Source organism: Glandiceps talaboti, chromosome 3 (assembly GCF_964340395.1).
Source record: "Glandiceps talaboti chromosome 3, keGlaTala1.1, whole genome shotgun sequence".
Lineage (NCBI taxonomy): Eukaryota > Metazoa > Hemichordata > Enteropneusta > Spengelidae > Glandiceps > Glandiceps talaboti.
In genome coordinates this window covers 29531029-29557488 of record NC_135551.1, presented here as the reverse complement: position 1 = coordinate 29557488, position 26460 = coordinate 29531029, and the positions used below count along the sequence as shown (strand labels likewise).

At 35.6% G+C, this 26460-nt stretch overlaps 1 protein-coding gene across 1 annotated transcript in view; it reads left to right on the top strand.

Annotated features, from left to right (window-relative positions):
- The window catches only part of LOC144433364 (DNA polymerase zeta catalytic subunit-like), a 63956-nt gene extending 50906 nt beyond the window's left edge, over positions 1-13050 (top strand). The window contains exons 17-34 of the mRNA XM_078121669.1: positions 76-204; positions 867-1213; positions 1528-1643; positions 2123-2241; positions 2769-2887; positions 3376-3517; positions 3770-3852; positions 4581-4742; positions 5978-6121; positions 6595-6664; positions 7206-7313; positions 8104-8213; positions 8733-8847; positions 9292-9429; positions 10270-10460; positions 10773-11064; positions 11415-11576; positions 12432-13050. Coding sequence (XP_077977795.1) covers positions 76-204; positions 867-1213; positions 1528-1643; positions 2123-2241; positions 2769-2887; positions 3376-3517; positions 3770-3852; positions 4581-4742; positions 5978-6121; positions 6595-6664; positions 7206-7313; positions 8104-8213; positions 8733-8847; positions 9292-9429; positions 10270-10460; positions 10773-11064; positions 11415-11576; positions 12432-12581 — 2697 coding nt within the window. The 3' untranslated portion in view covers positions 12582-13050. The remainder of the gene's footprint in view (positions 1-75; positions 205-866; positions 1214-1527; positions 1644-2122; positions 2242-2768; positions 2888-3375; positions 3518-3769; positions 3853-4580; positions 4743-5977; positions 6122-6594; positions 6665-7205; positions 7314-8103; positions 8214-8732; positions 8848-9291; positions 9430-10269; positions 10461-10772; positions 11065-11414; positions 11577-12431) is intronic.
- Positions 13051-26460: the final 13410 nt, after the last annotated feature.

The following is a 26460-nucleotide window of genomic DNA, read 5'->3' as shown; positions in this document are numbered from 1 at the left end:
TGGTAATTCAAGGACAGTTTGAAATTTTAAAACTAATATTTTCGTAAAGAAACTAGACTTTTGTGACTATTTCAGAACCAGTTTGTTACCCCGGTAACCAGACAGTTATCTGATATCAGTCACATAGAAGGTCCTACACCAGACAACATGTACGGATTTAAAGTCAGTGTACACAACTTGCAAGATGCCAAAGCTCTACATGAGGTATGTTATATTTTAGTCCAGTCAGACTTATTTCTGCCTTTAGTATGATCACTTGTATTTATTACTGCTATCAACTGAAATATTATATATAGCATCTTGGTAACTTACTCAGCTTTAGAATCTTGTAAAGAAGACCTTCTGCACTTGATTTGTGTTCAGCTATTTAGTGCCACCTCACTACACCTCACACAATGAATAGAAACCACTTTGTATACTGTACTGTATGATGAATTTGAAAGTTATCAAGTGTACGTGCGTGTGTGTGTGTGTGTGTTTGCGCGCGCGCGTGTTTGTGTGTGTATGTGTGTGTCACCATGTGTGTGTGTGTGTGCGTGTGTCACCATGTGTGTGCGTGTGCGTGTGTCACTTTGTGTGATGGGTTTTGAAGGTACTATGTACACGTGTTGTGTGGCTTGTAGTTTTACATGAGCAGATGATTGTTTGTTGCCTGAATGAAAGGTTTCCTACATGACTTGTACCTCCATAACTTCTCTCATTGTATACATATTACAAGATGAAGGCAAATATATATCATATCTAGAACTACCAACCAGTCAAGGAGTATCATCATCTCAAGACATTTGGATCATTTTTTCGTAAATCACACACTTTTGAAAATAAATTCCCATGGTAAATTTTGAGTTGTAATCTCCAAATTCCAGGTGCAGTATTTGACCACAATGTCCATGGAATTACACATCCGTACAAGGAAAGATCTCCATCCTGATCCGGGATTTGATCCAATCCAGGCAGTCTTCTTCCAAATCCATTCAGACTATCCCACTGTATCTGGAAAGAATGCCAACATTACAGGTGTCATCATTGTTGACAAGGATTCAACCAATCAAAGTGCTAGTAGTGATGTCAATCAACCAAGTACATCCAGGGCAACTATTGGTGTCAAAGGTCAAAGGTCAATTCTACACAGGTCAGGGGTGATTGACCTAGAAGTTCATTATGTAGCAGAGGAAAAGGATTTACTGAAGGAAGTCGTAACAGTTGTAAGAAAGTAAGTTTTGAAATATTGAAATATACTAATAGAATCAAATTTTCTGCATAAAAAAAAACAAATTTAAGTTTCAAAAACTTCATTCTGTACGAAGGCCTCAGTAGATGTACCTACAAGTTTTTCTCAAGAAAACAAATTCAACAAATATTCACTGTCAATCATCTGAAAATACATTCTGGACTTTTCAATAAGTCATTAGTGTTGCTTTCAGAAATGTGAAAATGTTTCCATTTCAGTGGGTTTGGCATATTGCCAGTAGTGTGGATATTTTTGTCAGGTTGATAATACTGTGTATTTCCATGTCTCCTTTCCAGCTGGAATCCTGACATTTTCATTGGCTATGAGATTCAGATGTTGTCATGGGGATATCTACTTAAGAGGGCAGCCATCTTGGAATTCAATCTCTGCTCTAAACTGTCCAGGATACCAGGTACACAACAGAAATAGTCATGATGTTGATATTTTAGTATTTTCTAAATATTATAAAATCAAGGATACATGCAGTTAATATGCTGGTTGAATTTCAAATGTATTTTTGCCTGCAGACAACAGTAACGGTTTGGTGGTCAGAAAGTTGTAACGATAGGTTGGTATTTAATCACTCTATTTCTATTGTCAGAATACCCCCCCCCCCCCCCCTGTTTGCCATAGAATTTGATTCCATTCACATTGGGTGTGACATGGTTTGTATTTTCATAATTAAATTTGCATATTTCTATAAACAGTCTTATGCTTTGTTTGCCATCCAGTTATGGGGGTGGGGGTGGGGGTTCTATAATGGTTTCGATGGAAAATCAGGTATGTTTAAAAATAATTTACTGAAATACTAAGATCGATTAAAATCAAATGATTCCATCAATCAGTCACCCTCTTGCCTAAATTTGGTCACATTTTTTTCTTTTATCACAGATACTAGAAGTGATAGTCATTTTTCAGCAGAGAAGGATGAATATGGTGCAAACCATCTATCCGAGATTCACATTGCTGGTAGAATTGTCATCAACCTATGGAGACTTATGAGGCATGAGGTAGGCCTTAGATTCACATTGCTTATAGAATTATCAACCTATGAAGACTTATGAGGCATGAGGTAGGCCTCAGATTCACATTGCAGCTAGAATTGTCATCAAACTTAGGAGACTTATGATGCATAGGGTAGGCCTTACATTCACATTGTGGTTAGAATTGCCATTAACTTATGAAGACTTACGAGGCAGGGGTGGGTATACAAATACTATCTGCATAATGAACAAGTATTTGTTGGAGAAGGCATACTATCAACTGCCAATGTACATGAAGACACGTTTGAGTTTTAAGCTATTTCACTGTCCAGGTTTAATTTCAAAGAATCTAGTACTAGCCATCTCTATCATACTTATCTGTTCCATAAAGCCTTTAGTATAATACAGTAACTTGATTTGGCATAATACCATGACAACCAGAATTGTGGTCAATCTGATCCATAATCCTTGACTTTGATGGTATAGATTTCTGTACTTGTAGTGGGTCAGTAGTTGATATTAATGTAATATGCTATGTTTTATTTTACTTACAGGTTACACTAAATATCTACACATTTGAGAATGTTGTATTCCATGTACTTCATCAAAGATTTCCAAGGTTCTCCTTCCGTACATTATCCGATTGGTTTGAACATAAGACAGATATCTTCAGGTGAGAGTTGATGAATACATTAATGACAATATTATAAATATAGTGAATAGCAATAACAGTATTAGTACTACAGCTGAACTATCAGACAGGGCTTGGCTTAGTATTTATCAAATTGCTACTTGTTCTTGATGTAAATTTTTTGTTAAAGTTTGCTATCTGTAAAATATGTTTGTCAAATATGTATACTATTTATCGGTATGGTTCTGTTAGACCTCAAGTCTGCCTAATATTGAGAAACAAGCCCAAAGGAGCACTTTCAGGTTACATCTGGTAACAAGATCAGTTCAAACAGCCCTACCCTTAGAATGTAAGATACATTATGGCACTCAGCCTCATTGGCCAACGATACGTGATGGCACCCTGTCATAGTGTTCCTTACAAATACCCCCAGTAATGGTGCCCTGTCATAGTGTTCCTTACAAACTACCCTACCCCAATAAACTACAACACTGTGATTAAATTCAATATCAATATGATTTCTATAACAGATGGCGGACTATAGACTACTACATCTCTAGAGTCAAAGCTCAACTTCAGATCTTAGATCAACTGGATCTGATTGGTCGTACCAGTGAACTTGCCAGGTTGTTTGGTGTAGAGTTCTACCATGTGCTGTCTAGAGGATCACAGGTGGGTGATCGCTGTCACTATGTGATGTGTTACTCTAGAGAGAGTAATAACAGCAGCTAGGCTAACAATTTGAATTCATCATTATGTATGTATGTAGACAACTAGATGCATAATCTAGAGGTCCATCATAAAATATTAATGGTGAAGTTTTCAGCAACTCTTGACTCTTTGACTTTGTAAGGGGTGAAAGTCGACTGTTCTTATGTGATATAGAGTAGTTATTAATTAAACTTTTGACATTGTATCTTACAGTATCGTGTAGAAGCCATGATGTTACGAATTGCTAAACCAATGAATTTTATTCCACCATCACCCAGTGTACAGCAAAGGGGAAGGTAAGATTAAAAGTCAAACCATTATTTTGGGGGGTAAACTGTGGTGTAAACTCAAAAGTCAAACCATTATTTTGGGGGGTAAACTGTGGTGTAAACTCAAAAGTCAAACCATTATTTTGGGGGGTAAACTGTGGTGTAAACTCAAAAGTCAAACCATTATTTTGGGGGGTAAACTGTGGTGTAAACTTAAAGAATGTATGTAAAATTTGACTATTGACTTCCCTACAACACTAAACACTAGCCAAACCAATGATTTAGCACAATACATATCTGTCCACAATGGTCATGACCTTTGACCTTGCCATGTACTTTCTTATATGTATATCACTTTCCGATTTTGATGAATATCAGATGTATAGGGTCACATGACTAGTTGATAGCCAACTTGATGATGAAGACAGAACACATAAACACACTGGCATGTACATATGGTAATACAAAGGTAATTTCAAACAACTAGAAAGCAATAGGTTCTAAACTGAACAGCTAGCAATCCAAAACGTCGAAGTATTATCAGATTTTGACTTTCTTACCTGTATTTTCTGTCCAATCAACTTTTAAAGAGGAGAGAGGTTAGAGTAAAATTTGGTTCACTACATACTTTTTTGTCACAGTCAACCAAATTTTATAATCACATTTCATTGATGCTAGTAATCCTAGAGTGAAGTAGTCAGGAGGCAAAATAGATAATTAAGTATACATGTATTCCCATTTATTATGATTGACAGGAGTAAAGCACCTGAGTGTCTACCGCTGAATATGGAGCCAGAGTCTAGTTTCTATAGTGATCCTGTCATTGTGTTGGATTTCCAGTCTCTTTATCCTACCATGATGATAGCCTATAACTATTGCTTCTCAACCGTCCTAGGCAGAGTTCAGTGTTTGGAAGAGTAAGTTTGAATTATATGACACTTTCATACCAAGTTATCTGTATTCTGTAGAATACTATGTGAACATCCAAAGATGGATTATATCACACACAGAATAGAAGTGGTATTAAAAAGTACAGAATGTATTTATGCGGTTGTTTTACATCATGTCAATGTGCTATGTCATCACTTGTGGTGTTCTACATCATGGAAGTATGTGTCTATGTCATCACCTGTGGTGTTCTACATCATGGAAGTATGTGTCTATGTCATCACCTATGGTGTTCTACATCATGGAAGTATGTGTCCATGTCATCACTTCTGGTGTTCTACATCATGGAAGTATGTGTCCATGTCATCACTTCTGGTGTTCTACATCATGGAAGTATGTGTCCATGTCATCACCTATGGTGTTCTACATCATGGAAGTATGTGTCCATGTCATCACTTCTGGTGTTCTACATCATGGAAGTATGTGTCCATGTCATCACTTCTGGTGTTCTACATCATGGAAGTATGTGTCCATGTCATCACTTGCAGTGTTCTACATCATGGAAGTATGTGTCCATGTCATCACTTGCAGTGTTCTACATCATGGAAGTATGATGTGTCCATGTCATCACTTGCAGTGTTCTACATCATGGAAGTATGTGTCCATGTCATCACTTGTGGTGTTCTACATCATGGAAGTATGATGTGTCCATGTCATCACTTGTGGTGTTTTACATCATGGAAGCATGATGTGTCCATGTCATCACTTGTGGTGTTTTACATCATGGAAGTATGATGTGTCCATGTCATCACTTGTTGTGTTCTACATCATGGAATACAGTTACATGTGTATATAGTAATCATCACTTCATTATGCAAATACATGTCTTTGTTATCAGTTGTATCGTATAACATGATAATTTGAGTCTGTCATCAGTTCTGTAGTTCTACATCATGACAATGTGTGTTTGTGTCATCAGTTCTGTAGTTCTACATCATGACAATGTGTGTTTGTGTCATCAGTTCTGTAGTTCTACATCATGACAATGTGTGTTTATGTCATCAGTTCTGTAGTTCTACATCATGACAATGTGTGTTTGTGTCATCAGTTCTGTAGTTCTACATCATGACAATGTGTGTTTATGTCATCAGTTCTGTAGTTCTACATCTTGATATAATATGCCTTACCTCATAAATTCTAGTGTTCTGCATCATATGTTTCTATATCATCACATAATATTGTTCTACACTGTTTATATCACCAGGAGTGGAGCAATTCCATTAGGGTGTTTGTCTCTGAATGTACCACCTGGGTTGCTACGGAAACTTCAAAAGAGAGATGGTATCCATGTTTCTCCTAATGGTGTTGCATTTGTCAAATCCAAAATAAGGAGGGGGATCTTACCTGCGTAAGTAGAATGTGTTAGACTGCCCTCTATAGTTGACCTCATATGGAGTTGACCTTCCACTGCTCACAAATTTTACCTTCCATTTGAAATCTATACCCATGTCCAGAAAAGACTCTTCGTTACATCAGCGAATGATTTCTTGTGATTACATCCTGTGATTATATTTTACCATCCATTCAAAGCAAACAAAAATTCAAAGCAAACAAAAATTCAAAGCAAACAAAAATTGAAATATGAGAAGAGTTTGAATGATATCAACACTGAAAATCTTTTGTTAAGCTCTCAAAAAACTATTTCTTTTCTTCCTAAATTAACATGGTGACCCAGAATTGTCAAAATTTACTTTGATTTTAGTGCAAGAGTAGCCATTTTCTTATCCAGAGTGACATGTAAACAAGTCTGCTGCTGTAAAGTTTTGAAAGTATGCATGGTGATATGCTTCATCTATTCACTTTAAACTATCTCTTCCTCAGAATGTTGGCAGAAATCTTGAAAACCAGAATTATGGTGAAGAAGTCACTGAAAGAGAACAAAGGAGATAAGGTACAAAGATATAGTGAACAATCAGTTAGTATTACATGCGGTATATGAAGTATGTTCATAATCCTTGTAGGCATAGATATGGGTTTTTGCAGACCGAGGTTGCACGGCAGAAGAGCGTTATTTTAGAAGGGCCATACTACAGAGGTCCACAAAACCCATATCTGGTACATAAAGGTTTTATTATATACCCTGTGAAGTGGCACAGAAACATCATTTCAAACACATAATCACATAAATTCAGACCATGCATTTGCAAAACATGTAGTGCACAATCCAAGGACACTTTGTATTCATGTTAATTATTATTAGAGTAGTGTTGCTATATGCAAATTTATTGTCAATGATACATTACCAATTGGCCTCAAATTATGTACTGTATATACAAGTGTGGCTTTAGAAAGTTTACAATACAAATTTTCTGTCAATATGTCCGAAAAAAGTGCAATAAAAAGTGTACAGTTAGTTTGATGTAGTGTAGGATTATTTCTCATCATAGCTGAATTTTAAAATGTTAAATTGTTCATGTTTTTTATCCTGACAGACACTTGCCAAGTTACTAGATGCCAGACAGCTAGGTTTAAAACTAATAGCCAATGTGACATATGGATATACGTCTGCAAACTTCTCAGGCAGAATGCCGTGTATTGAGGTAAGATTGTTAATTATGGACTTTTGTATCTTTTATATAGACTCCATTCTATGGTAAACACTGACCATGTCATACCATAACACCCCCCCCCCCCACCCCCCACCCCCCACCCCCCATATACCACAGAGAGTGTTATCATTTTTTACAGAGTTCATTCTATGGAAAACATCCAAACACAGGCCATGTCATATCATAAACCCCCTATATGCCACAGAAGGTGTTATCATTTCTACAGAGTCCATTCTATGGCAAACATCCAAACACAGGCCATGTCATATCATAAACCCCCTGTATGCCACAAAAGGTGTTATTTTTTCTACAGACTCCATTCTATGGCAAACACAGGCCATGTCATACCATAAACCCCCTATATGCCACAGAAGGTGTTATCATTTCTACAGAGTCCATTCTATGGCAGATATTGTAATATTGACTGTTACATGCCATAAACACGGCAATGCCACAGCGGTGTTATAAGATAAAGGCATTATCTTCCGATGTTTCAATTTGTTGACAGTTTTCACTATTTTAGCACTATTGCAACTTAACTGGGGTGAAGGGATGTCAGCTAATGTTCATAGTTTCTTACACATTCACTGTCATAAAAGGGGAAATCAGATTAAATTCACATTGTGATTGTTTCCCATAGAAATGGTCACAATTCTGGTGATGAACCCTGTTCAATATAAAATAAATAGTGAACTTACCTACTTCCTAACCTTGTAAATATATATAAACTAATTCTTTGATAACTAGATGTAAAGCCTATTACTTTACTTATATTATACAGATTGGTGACAGTGTGGTGAGGAAAGGAAGAGAAACCTTGGAAAGGGCAATAAAATTGGTAGAAAATACACCAGAGTGGAATGCTAAGGTTGTCTACGGGGACACTGACAGGTAAGGGGTGATACACCAGAGTGGAATGCTAAGGTTGTCTATGGGGACACTGACAGGTAAGGGGTGATACACCAGAGTGGAATGCTAAGGTTGTCTATGGGGACACTGACAGGTAAGGGGTATTGCTTTCAGTGTCTTTGATCAGGCCAGCCTTGCCATTGAACAGTGCCCTCTTGTGACAGTTTTTAAAGTGTTTAACAGGAAGGGTGGGGGTGGGGGAAGCCAACCTTAAATATTCATAATTTTTCATCAGTAATGAGTACAATGGAGAAATTTAATGGCTGTCTTCAATGACATCATGAAAAGCATGATGATTCTGTAGAGTTCTATTTATGATAAAGATTTTTCCAGACCTCCACCAGAGCCAGTACATGTCCAAGGTACATATACAACAACAATCCATTGGAAACTTATACAGCCAACACTCATTTGTTATCAAAATGTCATGAAAAGTCACATTTGGCAGGATTTAGGGGGAAATAATGACAGAGATTAATTTTGTTGTGTTTTTATCTACAGTATGTTTGTACTACTGAAAGGACGAAGCAAAGCTGAAGCCTTCAGGATTGGAAGAGAAATGGCAGCCAGAGTCACTGAAGATAATCCAAAACCTGTCAAGTTAAAATTTGAAAAGGTAAAACTAAATTAAATTACAAGTTGACAAATTCAACAACAACAAAAAAATTATCGAAATCATTTCAACTGTCTATTGTGATTGGATCAAAAATAGCACAGAGGCTAATGTCCTAGACCGCAATTGGTGTAAATCAGTCACATGACAGTATATTCAAATGATATGCTAATTAGACATGGGAGAAGACTTAGGTGGGCAAATTCACAGGATGGAAAGATATTTGTGTGGTGGGTTTTTGGAATGAGAAATTGATTATTAATAGTCATGTGTATGTATAAAGTTGAGTCAATGTGAAAATCGAAGGATGTGAATTTCATTTTGTGAAACCTGTACATGTAGTAAGAAAAATGAGTGTTGCTATAACATGTCCATTACTACACATAGTATTGTTTTGCAGTGATTTGTATACAAAATATTTATGCGATGACACTTTATTGTGTTTAGGTATACATGCCATGTGTGTTACAATCAAAGAAACGTTACGTTGGATATAGCTATGAAACTGAAGACCAGAAAGACCCAGTGTTTGATGCCAAAGGTATAGAGACAGTTAGGAGAGACTCATGTCAAGCAGTTGCTAAGGTATGTGTTTGGCACTGTGATTTGAATAGTGTAATGGGGAGGAGGGGGGGGGGGGGCTGATGCAATAGTATTGAGGGACTTATGCCAAGCACTTGCAAAGATGTGTGTGTTTGGTTCTGTAATTACTGTGGGTTGGGGGGGGGGGGGGGGGAGGTTGGCAAGGTTATAGTTAAGAGGGCATTTGATGAGGTATGTGTTATACACTGTTTTAACTACTTTTGAGGGGGGGGTGCAACAATATAGAGACAGTTAGGAGAGCCAATTGCCAAGCGATTGCCAAGGTACATCTTAGATATTACAATTACTGTAATGTTGGACAGGGCATACCATGGGTATAATTAGTCAGATTCTTGCCACACAGTCACCAAGATATGTGTTAGGCACTGTAATTACTGTGGGGGATACCATGGGTATAATTAGTCAGATTCTTGCCACACAGTCACCAAGATATGTGTTAGGCACTGTAATTACTGTGGGGGATACCATGGGTATAATTAGTCAGTCAGATTTTTGCCACACAGTAGCTAAGATTTGTGTTAGGCACTGTAATTACTGTGGGGGATACCATGGGTATAATTAGTCAGATTTTTGCCACACAGTCACCAAGATATGTGTTAGGCACTGTAATTACTGTGGGGGATACCATGGGTATAATTAGTCAGTCAGATTTTTGCCACACAGTAGCTAAGATTTGTGTTAGGCACTGTAATTACTGTGGGGGATACCATGGGTATAATTAGTCAGATTCTTGCCACACACTAGATAAGATATGTGTTAGGCACTGCTTTAGATGTTTTACAGGGATTTACAGATTTTGTACATTTTCCTTTCATCCCATAGATCCTTGAGAGATCTTTAAAACTACTGTTTAACACTCGTGATGTATCACAAGTCAAGCAATACGTCCAACGTCAATGTCAGAAACTGTCCGAGGGGCGTGTCAGTATGCAAGATTTAATATTTGCCAAGGAATACAGAGGAATGTCTGGATACCGTCCTGGTGCTTGTGTGCCTGCACTTGAAATAACCAGGTATAGTTTTTACAATGTTTTCGTTACTAAAGTTTGAATCTACAATTTCCTTAATAGGTCTGCTATGCCTAGATGAGAAAGTGGTGGACAAATTCATGCACTGTTCAATGAAGTAGCAACAGGGTCTTAAAATATTGATCACAGAAACTGAAATTTATTTAAGTTTTTTCACAGATTACTGAATACTTTCGTATTTGATAAGATTTAAACTGAAATTTCTGACTCATAGGTTGCTGAATTTACACACCTGTCACCATAGTTTGGTTAATTTTTTCAGTCCTCTGTAATTCATCTGTTGTTTTCTACAAACAGACGTCTCCTTACACAAGATAAATGTGCAGAACCAAGATCTGGTGAGAGAGTTCCGTACGTGATTGTGTACGGCAGTCCTGGATTACCATTGATACAGCTCGTCAAGAGACCAGAAGAAGTCTTACAAGATAGTAATCTAAGACTGAATGCAGTGTACTATATTACCAAACAGATTCTACCACCACTAGACAGAGTCTTTGCTATGATGGGTGTTGATGTCAAGACTTGGTACAGTGAACTACCAAAGGTTATAAGGGCACCCTCGTTCAGTGCACAAACATCCATGAGAAAGGTAAATAGTCAGGGAAAACTTGTCAATATTGTGTATGTTCCACCACAACATGGCAATAAGGGTGTAACAACCTGCCATTTTGAATGTTGCATCATGGGATATGCAATGTCATTCCACTGATAAACATGAATGAATGAATCACTATTGTCAACAATCACATGGTTTGACAGTTAGAATTTAGGTTTAATCATTTTAATCAGTAAAATATGAATAAACCTTAATGATGTCATAGCACTCTTAATATTAACAGTATTATATTATATTATAAATACAAATTCATTAGCTTTCAGAAGCCTACATATATACATATATAGTTAAAAAGTCTGTTTGTTTTCCTATATTGTTAACAGGGTACAATATCCCAGTATTTCAACACATTGAACTGTCCAGTATGTGGTGAAACAACTCAACAAAGTATGTGTACTAGTTGTCAAGACAACCCTCAGAGAGCGGCCGTGGTACTTAACGCTAAGATACGACAATGGGAATATGCATACCATAACTTAGCCAAGGTAAGGATTGTGATGTGTACATCAATCAATCAATTAGTAAGTCTATCAGTTGATTGAGTAATAAATAAATCAATCAATTAGTCTGTCAGTCTGTCAGTTAATCATGCAATCAATTAAAGTATTTTGGAAATAAACTAATGAGTAAATCAACGTATCACTGAGTCAGTTGATTGATTGATTGATTGATTGATTGATTGATTGATTGATTGATTGATTGATTGATTGATTGATTGATTGATTGATTGATTGATTGATTGATTGATTGATTGATTGATTGATTGATTGATTGATTGATTGATTGATTGATTGATCGATCGATCGATCGATCGATCGATCGATCGATTGATTGATAGATTGATTGATCAGTCACACAAATTAATCAATTAATATGCCATGTAAGTGATCAATCAGTCTGTCATTTTGTAAATCAATCAATCTGTATAAATTCTATAGATTTCAACAATGCACTCATAAACAGCCAACAGATGCCATGAAATTTGTATTAAAGGCCTGGGTTTCAATCCCAGGTTCTCACATTATTGTTATCTTATCAGTGTAGCCATAAGGACTAGATAGGACTGTTCTGGACCAACTTTTCCATAACTCTGTCAGACAATTTTTTTTAAACTTAAATTCTACACCTAAACCAAACTGAGCCTTTAATTCACTTAATTCACAGGCTTGCATAATTAATGTTAATTTGCATAATTAATGATTTTATAAATGGGGCTATACATGCAGAACGACTGTTTTTAAAACTTAAATGTTAATCCTAATCCAATCTGAGCCTTTAATTCACATTGTTATTGTTATTGTTATTGTTATTGTTATTGTTATTGTGTTTTATATATGTAGATCTGTTACAACTGCTGTCAGACCAGTGATCCTAAGTTGGTCTGTATCTCACTGGACTGTCCTGTACTCTACAAGATCACCAAAGCTCAAAGGGATATGTCTAAAACAGATAACCTACGACAACTGCAGACCAGGATCCTAGACTTTTGAGAAGAAATACATCTACCTGTTAATTTGGTCATGGAAAATGTGGCATGCTAACTTGATATCCGGTTCCTATCAGTACAGTCATGGAAAGCGTGGCATGCTAACTTGATATCCGGTTCCTATCAGTACAGTCATGGAAAGTGTGCCATGCTAACTTGATATCCGGTACCTATCAGTACAGTCATGGAAAGTGTGGCATGCTAACTTGATATCCGGTTCCTATCAGTACAGTCATGGAAAGTGTGGCATGCTAACTTGATATCCGGTACCTATCAGTACAGTCATGGAAAGCGTGGCATGCTAACTTGATCTCCTGTACCTATTACTTGGAATAAAACAGCTTGATGACTAAAAATTGTTGACATGTGAAGATGATCTGGCTGTTCCATATGACATGATTTATAAAGAACATGGAAAACTAGGAATAAAACATCATATCCTTATGTATGAGTGATCGTACAGCCATGGAAAGTTGGAATAAATAGCATAACCTGTCATTTATCAATTTTTGACATGTTACGATTGTCTGGCTGTTACATATAACAAATTGTGACCGAGTTGTGATAAACTCTGGAAAAATTATCATCACTTGTATCATACTTTTAAAGGTGCAAAGCTGAAATTTGTTTGTGTTTCCTGTCCCACCTCATAACTTAAATTTTGTTTTGGAAGTTACCTTTTGTGTCTTACAGTGATGACCATACAGTTTTATAAGCCTGGAACCATGACATGTGTGTAACTTATAGCGAACAATTTTGTAAACTAACTAACAAACCTGTGATAAAAACCAATTTGTCTTTCAATTATGATTGGTGTTAAATCTGTAAATTGTGAAAGTTTTGTGCTACGTTGCGATACTGTGATAACAAATACAAAAACATTAACGTCACAGATTATATCTTTCCAGGATGATAACTTATGAAAAGCTACAATCTCTCTGACATATTTTTATCTGGAGATACTTCCATAAATGTGACAACAACTCCAAAATCTGACGGGTGGTGTGAATAACTTTGATGAACCATGTGATCATAGTTTACCTTTTGTGATCCATGATGTCAAATCTTTGAGGCTGTCATTAGATGTGTATTATTATGGGTACACAATAAGTTCTTGTCAGTATTTTCTGTTTAGTTCAGGAACATAGCTTATCAACTCATTATGCTGGTATATATTTTAGTTCAGAAACCAAGCTTTTGTCAACTCATACTATGGCTGACTTATACAGAATGTGAAAAAAAAATAAACAAACTTGGCATATATTTTGAAAATTGGTATAAAAAATCTGACAAAATAACCATTTACAATATTTGTACACCTTGATACTGTATGTATGACCATGTATGTCAACTCAGTACATGGAACTTACTAGACTACAAGCAGTGTTTCATTATCATTTGTGAGATCTGTTTTAAAAATATAACCCTTCGTCTGACCTTTGACCTAAGAATCAGAGACTTAAACTATGATGTCAGAGACAAAGACTGTGGTGTCAGAGACACAGACCATGGTGTCAGAGATACAGACCATGGTGTCAGAGATCAGAGCATGGTGTCAAAGACACAGACCATGGTGTCAGAGATACAGACCATGGTGTCAGAGACACAGACCATGGTGTCAGAGATACAGACCATGGTGTCAGAGATACAGACCATGGTGTCAGAGACACAGACCATGGTGTCAGAGATCAGAGCATGGTGTCAAAGACACAGACCATGGTGTCAGAGATACAGACCATGGTGTCAGAGACACAGACCATGGTGTCAGAGACACAGACCATGGTGTCAGAGACACAGACCATGGTATCAGAGACACAGACCATGGTGTCAGAGATACAGACCATGGTGTCAGAGATACAGACCATGGTGTCAGAGATACAGACCATGGTGTCAGAGACACAGACCATGGTGTCAGAGATACAGACCATGGTGTCAGAGACCAGAGAAGAATCTTACAGAATGCAGTAGTCAGTATAGAACAGAAAGACCAACAGAATGATGTAGATCTCGAAAAATGTTGGAAGAGTAAGAGATGTTGGAAGAGTAAAAAAATTCAAAAACAGAATGTGAGTGGTAGGTCTAGAAAAGAACATTACGAATCCTGTACACAATGAGGAATATAGACAAAATCTTCCAAAATAAGAACAGAATGGTTATAGTTGTATTACAGAAGACAATCAGATGTTAGAAAACTGACAGGTTGTGTACTTGTATGAAAGTGATTAGCAGAGACCTAGATCAGAAGGGATATCACTATTCTTGGACAAAATTTGATGTCTTGTCAAAATTGTGAAACTTAGAGAGATTGACCATGTTGACAAATCATCACTCTGATGTACCACAAAACATGGAGGATGTGAAACAGAACATTTAGATAATTTAATTTATGTAAGATACATGATTATTTTTGTGGAAAGGTGACTACAAATTGAATATTTTGTATTTCAGTCTAGTTGTGTACTTCATTTTATTGTCATTTTATTGTACTAATTGTGGAGTGAAGATGATTCTGACGAAAAAAAGAGTTTTCAGTTTAATTATAAAGTTATATGTTTACAACATGTATGGCCAACAACTTAAACACTTCATTGTCAGTTCTGTCATTATCATCTAATATATTTATTTGTACAGAGTATTAAATCTTGTATAGTGTTTCTTGGTTTTTATTTATTGTATCATGTAAAGGAGGTTGGTGAAGTAGAATATTGGCATCCAGGCAATTACCCTGCTTCATAACCGGCCATCTGAGAAATATGAACTTTTCAATTTCATTAAAATGTCTGTAAATGTTATCACTTTTATCTCAATTTTAGAATCAATTAAAAATTAAATACATTTTCTATGATTCCACTCCAAAATTAAGTTGGATTTGTGCCAAAAATTAACAAAATGAACAAACATTTTAGTTCAATTAATTTTGGCAGGAAAATATTGACACAAATTTTTAATTTTTTACAAAATGTGAGTTACATGTAATGCTGTGATTTCACACAAAAATTGGGTTGAAATGTGCCACAAAGTGATAAAAGTATGAAATTTTGGCATGAACTGGAGATGTGAAGGTTTGAAGACAAGACTATAAATTTATATTTAAATTTATTCATTATGATTTGTCTATGAAATCTTTTCACATTTCACCACAAACATGTAAATACTGAATCAGTTGTTGTCAAATGTTGGTCCCTTGGAGCAGAAAATACAGAAAACTGAGGTTAGAAAGCGTGGCATGAAAATTTTGTTCATTTACCGGTACTACAACTGTGTTTTTAGTATCTTTTAGGGAAATGATGAATGGTTGCCACTTACTGAAAATGGAATAGTCTGTAAAAAAACCAAAAAAACATACAGACTGGACTATTGTTGCTTAAAAGGTAGAGGTAGGTGTGTTTGGAGGGATATTTTGTCAGAGAAAAAGGGACCAAGTGCTTTAGAAATTCTCATCAAAAAGAAAAGATATTTGAGTAAATTATTTTGAGACACACCACTATTTTCTGATTGGTGTCTGTTGATAGTCAAGGAGCTTTGAATTCAGCTGTATTGGAAGGATGACATGTTGGCTCTGTTGGCACATTGCACAACCCAAACTTTGTTCTGAAAGATTCCTCTCTGACAGTAAATTGATGATCAGAATTATTACTAAAGAGTAAAATATGATGAAGCTGACAAGATTATGACATCAATTGCAGTGTTTTCAACCTTTCATTGTCATTTATTTATTTATATCAACCGAAAATATGCAAATAATGCCATAATTATGCACATATGATCGATGGGCTCATCTGGGTATTTGTCACTCTTCTCTCCTGTGCAAAGAATGTAATATTTGCAAAGATTAGTTGGAATGACTGTTGGCCATGCATTCAGGTTGTCTATCTATCTATCTAGTCATCCGGAGGACGGGTCCCATAGAAGTAATTCACAATACTTCTCCATTAATGTCTATCCTGCGTCACTTTTTCAAGTTCAGCAATAGTTGAAATAGTGTCGAGCTTTAGTCTTCCTGGCTTTCTCCTTCCATGCTTTGGTTGCCAAGTAACCACATCCCTGACTCCTTCTTTGCTTCTGTAACAATCACTGGCAAATTTGACATGCCTCTGGCTGATCGTCTCTTGACAACTTTGGTGTTTCCCTTTATTTGTATACGTTGTGACAATGAAATGTTGAGTGCTTTGCATAGTGGTCGTGTCTTAGCATACATCCAATCATTCCTGCATACCTTTGGGGATTGTCCATGTTTCTGCACTATAAATTCTGACTGAGTCATCTACTGCTCTGAAAAATCTTCATTTGTGATGTTCAGGTAATCTTGACTTCCATATCTTTTCTAACCTATTGCAGGCTGTCAATGCTTTTGCCATCCTTGTTATAATATCGTTCTCACTATTAACAATCCAATAACCTGGGTATAAGAAGTCTTCCTTTGTTTAAGTTTCTGTCCAGATGTGGTTTGGATATTGGGGTTATGCAAGTTGTATGCGACAAACTTTGTTTTTGAAGGGTTGATATGAAGGCCAATAGGTTGTAAAGGAAGCTAAATCTACATGATTCAGTATTGTGCAACTAATGGAAATGTGATGTGAAAATAAGAACTTGCCATTTGTCATGGGAATGAAAACATTAATATAAAGTATATAAACTGCCTTGATTTGATTCAGCTTTCAAGTTTGATCAAGTTCAATTACAATTGCTATGTGTGATAATAATGCAAACACAGTAAATTTGTGTTTTGAAATTCGGCTGAAAATTTGTTAACAAGACATGTCTGCTAACAAGTATGGAGTGTATGTGACGATAGATATCTTTAGCCTCATTTCTCTCTGTTACTTTCTTTTTGATGTTGTAAATTGTTCATAATTGTGTATTACTGCAGTTTTACTGATATTGTTCACCACAGAAAGATTGCGTACAGAGAACTTTTTTTGATGTACTTGGTGGATGAAATCAGTCAGCAAAGACAGTAAATGTTTTCTGACCAATCAGATTAACTTTTATATCTGCTTCACAGCGTAGAAGCTAGTTTCCTGACAAATCAGATTAACCTTTATATCTGCTTCAGAGTAGAAGCTAGTTTCCTGACCAATCAGATTGACCTTTATATCTGCTTCAGAGTAGAAGCTAGTTTTCTGACCAATCAGATTAACCTTTATATCTGCTTCACAGAGTAGAAGCTAGTTTTCTGACCAATCAGATTGACCTATATATGTGCTTCATAGTAGCTAGTTTTCTGACCTATCAGATTGACCTTTATATCTGCTTCACCATCTCTCATTCTAGCATCATAATGTTTACTAGCTAGCAATCTGATTTTGTTGCCCTAGCAACCAACCAGTAGTGTAAACATATCAGCCATTTTAATTCTTGTTTATGTTTTACAAGTTACACAGTTGTTTATTTTTGTATACCATGTTTTATGAACATAGATATCATGACGTCATATTTTTGTTATGCATTATTTGTGGTGTCTTTTCAATGGTCTAAAATAAAATAGTTCCCTGGGGTTGGTGCTTTTGCCTTTGATCTCTCAATTTCAAACGATTGCATGTGTAAATATTCCATTTTATATACAATAATTCAAACCTCCAGCACTGTGTTTCATCACACATGATTTTTCCAGACACATCTTTTCCTAAATTTAAATGGAATGGTCCAGCTTTCTTTCACAAACAATAGGAACATTCCAAAGTGAGTACTGAGATAGTAGGGATGCAGGGTACTCTGACAACTCAAAATTTTGGAAGTGTAGCAACACTTCTTGGTATTTGTAGTCATTTTTCTTACATGGACTCCAATGTGCACATTTAATGTTCAATATTCTACAAGGTGTCTCTGTTAAAATCAAATTTTCTTGTACAGTACTTGTAGTGTAATGTCTGCAAACAATGTTGTAATTTTTTAGTGTACGACACGGACACATTTAAATATTTCACTATTTGTTTCTTTTGCTATCACCATACATGTATGAGTAGATGTCGAGATAATTTTTTTCGAAAAGAATATTTTCATTTTCTGAATCTTCTCATTTAATCACCAACTTCTGATCAAAACTTTTATTTTGAGTTTTTGTGAAGAGGAAAGTTTTGTAAATGTTTTGTAGAAAATGGGAACAGTAGCAATGAGCCGTAAGCAGTGTGTTGGAATAGTAACACTGTCTGTATGTAACCTTGAGATGGAATAAAATATTGGAACAGAAAGATTAACATAAATTGTGTCTGTGGTTGTTATAAATGCACTGTATAAAACAAACAAACAAACAAACATAAAAGACAACAAAAATACACTATTTCAAAAAAAACTGTTGAAAATGTCCAGATATTAGAAAAATACTAGTAGAAAGAGACATGCAAAAAGGTAAAATCTATCAAATGACTAAATCTTTAAAATGATAAAACGACCTAAAAAGGTACATTTTCAAACTGCTTTTAAAACTGTTGAATGAAGAAGCAGCACTGATCTGTGATGGCAAGGCATTCCATAGACGAGTATGACAAAGCAAAGAATTGTTCATATTCCTTTGTCAAAAGGAGCAATGCTTTTCAAACTCTGTCTTTGTGTCAGGGTTTGTTGGCATGTGTTTACATGTTGGAACAGAAACATTAAATTGTGTCTGATTATATATACATGTACATGTATACAACAGGACGAGAGATTTAGGTAAAGGCACTATGTTTCTTATATTAGTGTGAACCCATTGTCAATGTAAAAATTGTGTCTGTGTGTTTGTTTCTCTTCATTTTGGACTAGAAAGCCAAACATGCAATATTAATTTGCCATTAATCTGTTAAAATATACAATGCATTAATGTGTTCGGTGGGTAATATGTTTATAAATACATCAAACCACTCCCCACACAGGGTAATGTTGATAGAAAGAGCTATATATTTATCATATATAATTTCTGAAGTATGTACAAATTAAAGGTAGCTGTAAAGTGCATTAACATGGTATCAATCTGATTAAAATGTAAAGGCTTGATTTGTTTTCAAGCTGCAACCGTAACGTTTTTCAAATTAGGTATTAACTCACTCATAATATCGTACATCATGAACGGTATTGCATCATTTGTGGATAAATGAGTTTTTGTTCCTGTATACAAAATAAATCAAATCAAATTACACACTGTAATTGTTTTGGTCCATGCCCAAATATCAGCATCCTCAACAGCAAACATGATTTCAACCTATTTCTGTACTACTTATGGATAATATTGACCACTGATTAACATGTACAATGTCTAATTATTAGACTTATACTTAGATGTTCATTTATCCTCAAATAACAGAATATAAGATGTTCTAAACAAGGCTTCATATGCAAATTAAGTTTGAGGCAAATTTTAACTCATTACATATACAGATTTCACTTCAAAAGAGAACACAATATTTGCAGCAACAGATATTTGGCTTCCTAGGGAAAATAGGAAAAGTTTAAGAAATGGACATGTTATTGTTACTGCTGTTAATGCCAAATGCACTGGCCTACCAGTGTGGCCAGCAATACAGCCCTTTTCAAATTACCTTTCAGTGGTTCTCATTGATACAACCAGTAATATACGGTATGTATGGAACCAATAAGAAACTGTATGTTCTAGTAACGCTTTAAGAGCTTAAGTTTGTAAGACCTATATACAACATTCATGCCACAATTAGTACACATAGGTAATATACATGTAATCTGAAGTTCAAATCCATGGTCAGGCAGCAGCCAATGAAAGTTGATAGAAACACATACTCTATTCCCATATTACCTAAAAATTTGGTCAATAGCCTGGAATCCATGATGCAGATTGGATTTTTCACATTCATCTTTCCAATCCAATCCACATGGATTCTAGGCTATTCAATATACAGAAACAATTCTCCTGTAATTGATTCCGAAAACTGATTATTAACTCAATAAAATTATAACAAATTTATTTCAACACACTGTGCGTGTGTTGAGAATGTTCACTTGGATGCACATACATTGGTCATTCTGTTTAACAATATATGACATACCTTACATTTTGTATTTGTCAATGGTAATATTGTGAAGTATTTCTGAGTGGTAAACATGCAAAATTATACTTTAGGAAAATCTCTTACCTTCAGTTTTTGGTGATTTTTTTTCGCCAAACGAGCTAGTGCATGTACACTTTGTACAGTATTCCAAGATTCAAAACAACCGCCAGTTTTATTATTTTCAGCAAAGTGAGGCTGGGTTTTTCCAAGGGGATTCCCCTTTTGTTGGGTGATTCCATATTTTCAAAGGGGTGTGTAAGCTTTTGGGAGCTATAATTTCTATATTACATGTAATATATAACAATTTTACAGCAATATGGTCAAATGTGACAAAGAAATTTTACTTTGCTAGTTTACAGTTTTCTGTGTGAGCAACAATTGAGAGACTTTAATGTCCAGGGAATTGTGCATGGGTAAACTTTCCAAGTTGTATATTCTAAATCTCAACATCCAGAACATTCTGAATATGGTTCGCGTCTGATCTGAACGTGTTCAGAATTTAAATTCAATTATTCTTTCAATCAACAACTCCTGGCCCTGGATCAGGCATGTATGCTAATATGATTGTAGATGATGTCGACAGTCCAGACACTTTCTTATTCTTGCCAGAGAGGGCGAAAATAAAATAATTTTTTTGTATTTTGATGTCAGAGCAGAAAATTTGTGTTGGTCAAGTATTGAGAAACAGAAAAAAATAGGATCACCCTTACATACCAGTGAGAGGAGTTGAGGAGACTAGTTTGACCTTGAATCTTATTTCAGATTTTTCTTCCACTTAACACTAAACTTTCGGCTTGGACATCATCAAAATGTTGGTAAAGAGTGCCAACACTTGTGCAGACACTAAATTGTGATATTGCCCTCGCTGACATGTGCTATTATTTAACTAATCTTCATCTTCCAAAGTTTATCTTTCAAACCACTCATCTTTGCAATCATTGCTCAGTAACACTAACACTCTGGACTCCAGACTTGATGAAACAAACAACTAATTTTATTCAATCTTAATCTACACATTTGATATTATAAAAGATTTGTAAGTGAAAATACATTCACATGACTTGTTTGAAATGAATTAGGCAAAAATAAAAAAGCACCTTTCAAAACAGGTGGATAATTGTAATATTCTATTTTTAAGGGTCATCCCGACATACCCAATGTGGCAATGACTGATATTTTTTTTTCCTTTTTAAAAATAAGAAATACTGATTTTCATGTCAGGTTGGTGTGATTGACATTTTAGTCATGCATGACAAAATTTCAGACACAGAAAAACTATAATTATGGTTAGGTAATTTTAACCTCATACACCACCTCTGTTATTTAGTCTCATTATAGCTTTGCACTCACTGCTGTGAAATCATAAACAAGCATATGAAACAGTATTCCATGCACAAACCAAGTTATTGTCTTTGAACAGAAAATAATGTGGATTTTATACCCTGGTTGTCTACATCACATTAAACTAATATGTGTTCAATGTTAAATTAAGTGCTTGTAAATTTTGTAATTGACGAGTCCAGTTCTTTATCCTATCTTTCGCATTGTCTGATGGGAATTCGTCTTTCTCCTTGCATGATCTGATTGTTATGTCTGTAGTACATGAAGTATCCATGGATATGCGTGCATTTTCAATAGAATTTGCTGGGTCATCACAAGTGAGTTCAAAGGGTATAGTTTGTTTAGTTTTAATTTTGGCAGATTGAACTACAGTAGTCCATCATTGACGTAATGATACATATTAACAGTAGGAACACAAGTGTGACATATGTGACTGTTATTCAATGACACTTATAAAGTGGCAGAGTCAATATGTGTGTGTGTGTGTGTGCAAGTGTGAGTGTGTGTGTATATGTGTGTGTGAGTGTGTGTGTGTGTGTGTGTGTGTGTGTGTGTGTGTGTGTGTGTGTGTGTGTGTGTGTGTAGATGACAAATTAACATCACAATTATAATGATGTGCACTGTACTTCCCACACAACTTTGATCTTGGTTGCAATGATTAATGTTTCCACCACCTTCCACACAAATACCCCCCTCCCCAGCCACATAAAAGTGACTGGCATAATGTACATGCCAATGTGGATGTTACACAATATTACACATTAAGTCACCCTTTCAGACAAACTATAATGAAAACAAAGCCATTCTCTGTTAATATATTCATATAGCAGATCTGATTGTTACAAATACACCATTATACCCCTGGACTCCAGTAATATCATGCAGTGAGAGTAGTACAATGTTCATAACAGGAACTCCATGTCTAAACCCAGTACCCCAACCTCACCTCCAATCACTTTCCAAGACTAAAGAGAGTTAATAAAATTGTAAATTATTTTTTCACTACTGTTTTCACAATTTAACAGAAAAAGAGTGACAACATAATAATAATAATTACACAAATGAAAGGTTTAGCTTATAAAGGGGCAATAATTATTAATAGACAAAACTTTATACGTTTATTTTGGATTACATGTTCTAGTCTACCCACTGTCAAAGTACACATTATGATCTGATATAAGCAAACTGACAAACCTGATGTCCAAGGTAGGATATATATGAAGAACATATTTCAATATACATTGTACTAAAATCATGCCATCAACAGCATCATGTATATCAGTGATGTCATCAAAGGTATAGGTATCAACATTTATAAAGATGTATACTAGGATTAGTTTAAAGTGGTCGTATATATATATATATATATATATATATGGATGAGGATTGGATATACATACAAAAGCTTAGGTTATATTACCAAAGACTAGTTGCTATTGATGATGATGTAACATATTTTATATTATGTGAGATGTGGTCAGTCTACTCTCTGAGTCACGATGATTTACCAGGTGTGCAAAAATCTGATGGGGTGGGGGGGTGGGGGGGGGTGGATGTCATATCATCCTTTAGTGTTGAGGTATGGGTTTCATCCTGTTTTGAATGAGAGGGTGGGTGGGTCAGAGACTTTTTGTCAGCTTGATTGGAAAAATCCAGTGCCCCCACCCACAGGTCAGGAAGACTGACCAGTCCTAAAAGTATGCTTGCACTTCACGTTTACGTCACTTTGTTCCCAGATCGACCCTTATCATGATATATAATTCATTTATTTTACCACACTTTACATATTGTTTAGAGATTTGGGGCAATACTTACCAAACTCTTCTCGACCCAATATTCCGACTACAAAAGAAATTTGTCCGCTTGATAACATTCACTGATTTCAACGCACACTCTGAACCCCTTTTCAACCAACTTAATGTTCTAAATATATTTCAACTTAGTAAATTTTCCTCCTGTATTTTCGTGTATGATCTTAGAAATAATCGTTATCCCCACAACATAGAAAAGTATTTTGACCGTCCCATTCATACATATCAAAACCGTTCAGCCTCCAGTGGTAACTTTCGTCCACCATCGATAAAATTGACCATCACCCAACACAATTTCAAATATGCAGCGACAAAGCACTGGAACTCTTTACCAAGTCACCTAAAATTAACATGTCCAGGCAACAGTTCAAAAATGAACTAAGAAATTATATTTTAAATTCTACACACCAACCTTAATTTATACTCTTTGGCGTTTTTACAACATTTCTGGTTTTTGCTTTATTTCTTCTCGTATGTGTGTATGCGTATAATGTATGTATGTGCGTGCGTGTGTGTGTATGAGTGTGCGTGAATGCGTGCTGTGTTTATTTTTGACTTAATTTTCTTCGTTGCGTCCATTTATGAATTTGAATTAATCTAAAATTGAATGTACGGGCCATGGACACGACTAGTTCTGCTGAACTATTTTCATGGTCCCCATTAGATAACACATGTATATTTCCTTTTGTCCAATTTTTTTTTGAAAGTGTAATGTATTATTTATTTATTTATTTCTTGTTTTGTTTTTGTTATCTGATGAAATAAATTTCAATTCAATTCAATTCAATACTTTATTAACAAATATGGTAAAATTCTAGTGCTAAAAATCTCTGGTCTATGTAAGTATAAGGACAGCATGGATTCAAGGCTAATGTTTTACATGACAGGGAGTCATGGTATGCCAGGTATTCCATTCACTGAATGTTTATGTTTATGATAATGTACATTCCTTCAGTGCACAGGAAATTTAGTTTATCAACCCTGAACAAATATATTTGGCCACTGTGGTTTGGCCTTGTAAACTACTGAATCTGACCACTCCCAAATGAATCACCGTTTTTTTAAGATGCCAAAAAATACATCAGAATAATTTTGTATGGAGGTTCTTAGGATATTACCAGTGTAGTCTGGATGTCAATGTGGTATTAATTCATCTTGAACTCCAAGGCAGCTCTTGAGATTCAATGAAGGATAACACTAGACCATTATAGTGTGAATATACTGGTACATGGTATGCATGCTCCAAATGAGCAGATTTCCATTTTGTCAATCAACACTTTTTTAAAAATTTTTTTATTAATGTCTTAAAACCATAACTTGTACAAAATGTGCACCACCTTTCTCTCTGTTGTTCTATCATACCTATTCAGCCACATTTAGAATATATATTAACTATCACAACCTTGTTGAAATATACTAATATGGTATACCAGGGTCATGTTATAGATTAAACTAGCTGTATGTTATACTGTAACTATCTTCAGTTACTCCAAACTCATTTTAGATCAAGGTTTGCTACCATTGTACATTGTAAGTGTGAAAATGGAACCACTTTCACTTCTCACAAAGATAGTTAAAGTAAATGAATATAAACATGGTGATTGGGATGGGTTTAACAGACTTCTGAACAACAACAACAACAACAACAACAACAACAACAACAACAACAACAACAACAACAACAGAGTGTTATCATTTATTATCCAAACAAAAGTGCTTTCCCTGATCAATCTCCAACATAAAGATGATATAGTTCAGGATTTTCAAGTTTCTTGGTTTTGTTTTCAGTTTCAAATTAAACAATCTTAATATCTCATGCTCAATGTGAAATGAATATCAATCCTTTGTTGTTTCATTCTGTAATATCTAACATTTATCAAGAATTAATCCTAGGTTTCATAAGATTCAACACACTGATTCCATTATCTATGATAATGTGGCTTGTCAATTACATAACAATCATACAATGTTAAAAAAAAATTGTTTATTACCTGTTATTATGTATCAAGTATTGTTTTAACTTTTACTTATGGCCAAACCTATAGGCTAGCATGTGTCTATGCATAAATGTACGTTATGGATCCCTGATTCTGCCTCACTCAGATAGTGAAGTGGATCACAAATCTGCAATGTAGAAAGTTGAGGCCAAACCCAGGGGCTGGTTTAAAACCAAGATATTCACCCTCATTTGCTCTGAAGACTGAAATACTTTTCTGACCTATATCAAGTATGCTATCGGACTTCACTAGTACCATGGGGATAGAAACACAGTGCTTCCTCCCTCAATGCTAGTACCCTATTGTCTTCACTAGTACCATGGGGGTTGAAACACAGTCCTTCCTCCCTCAATGCTAGTACCCCATTGTCTTCACTAGTACCATGGGGGTTGAAACACAGTCCTTCCTCCCTCCATGCTAGTACACTGTTGACTTCACTAGTACCATGGGGATAGAAACACAGTGCTTCCTCCCTCAATGCTAGTACCCTATTGTCTTCACTAGTACCATGGGGGTTGAAACACAGTCCTTCCTCCCTCAATGCTAGTACCCCATTGTCTTCACTAGTACCATGGGGGTTGAAACACAGTCCTTCCTCCCTCAATGCTAGTACACTATTGACTGCACTAGTACCATGGGGGTAGAAACATGGTTCTTCCTACCTCCATGCTAGTACACTATTGTCTTCACTAGTATCATGGGGGTAGAAACACAGTCCTTCCTCCCTCCATGCTAGT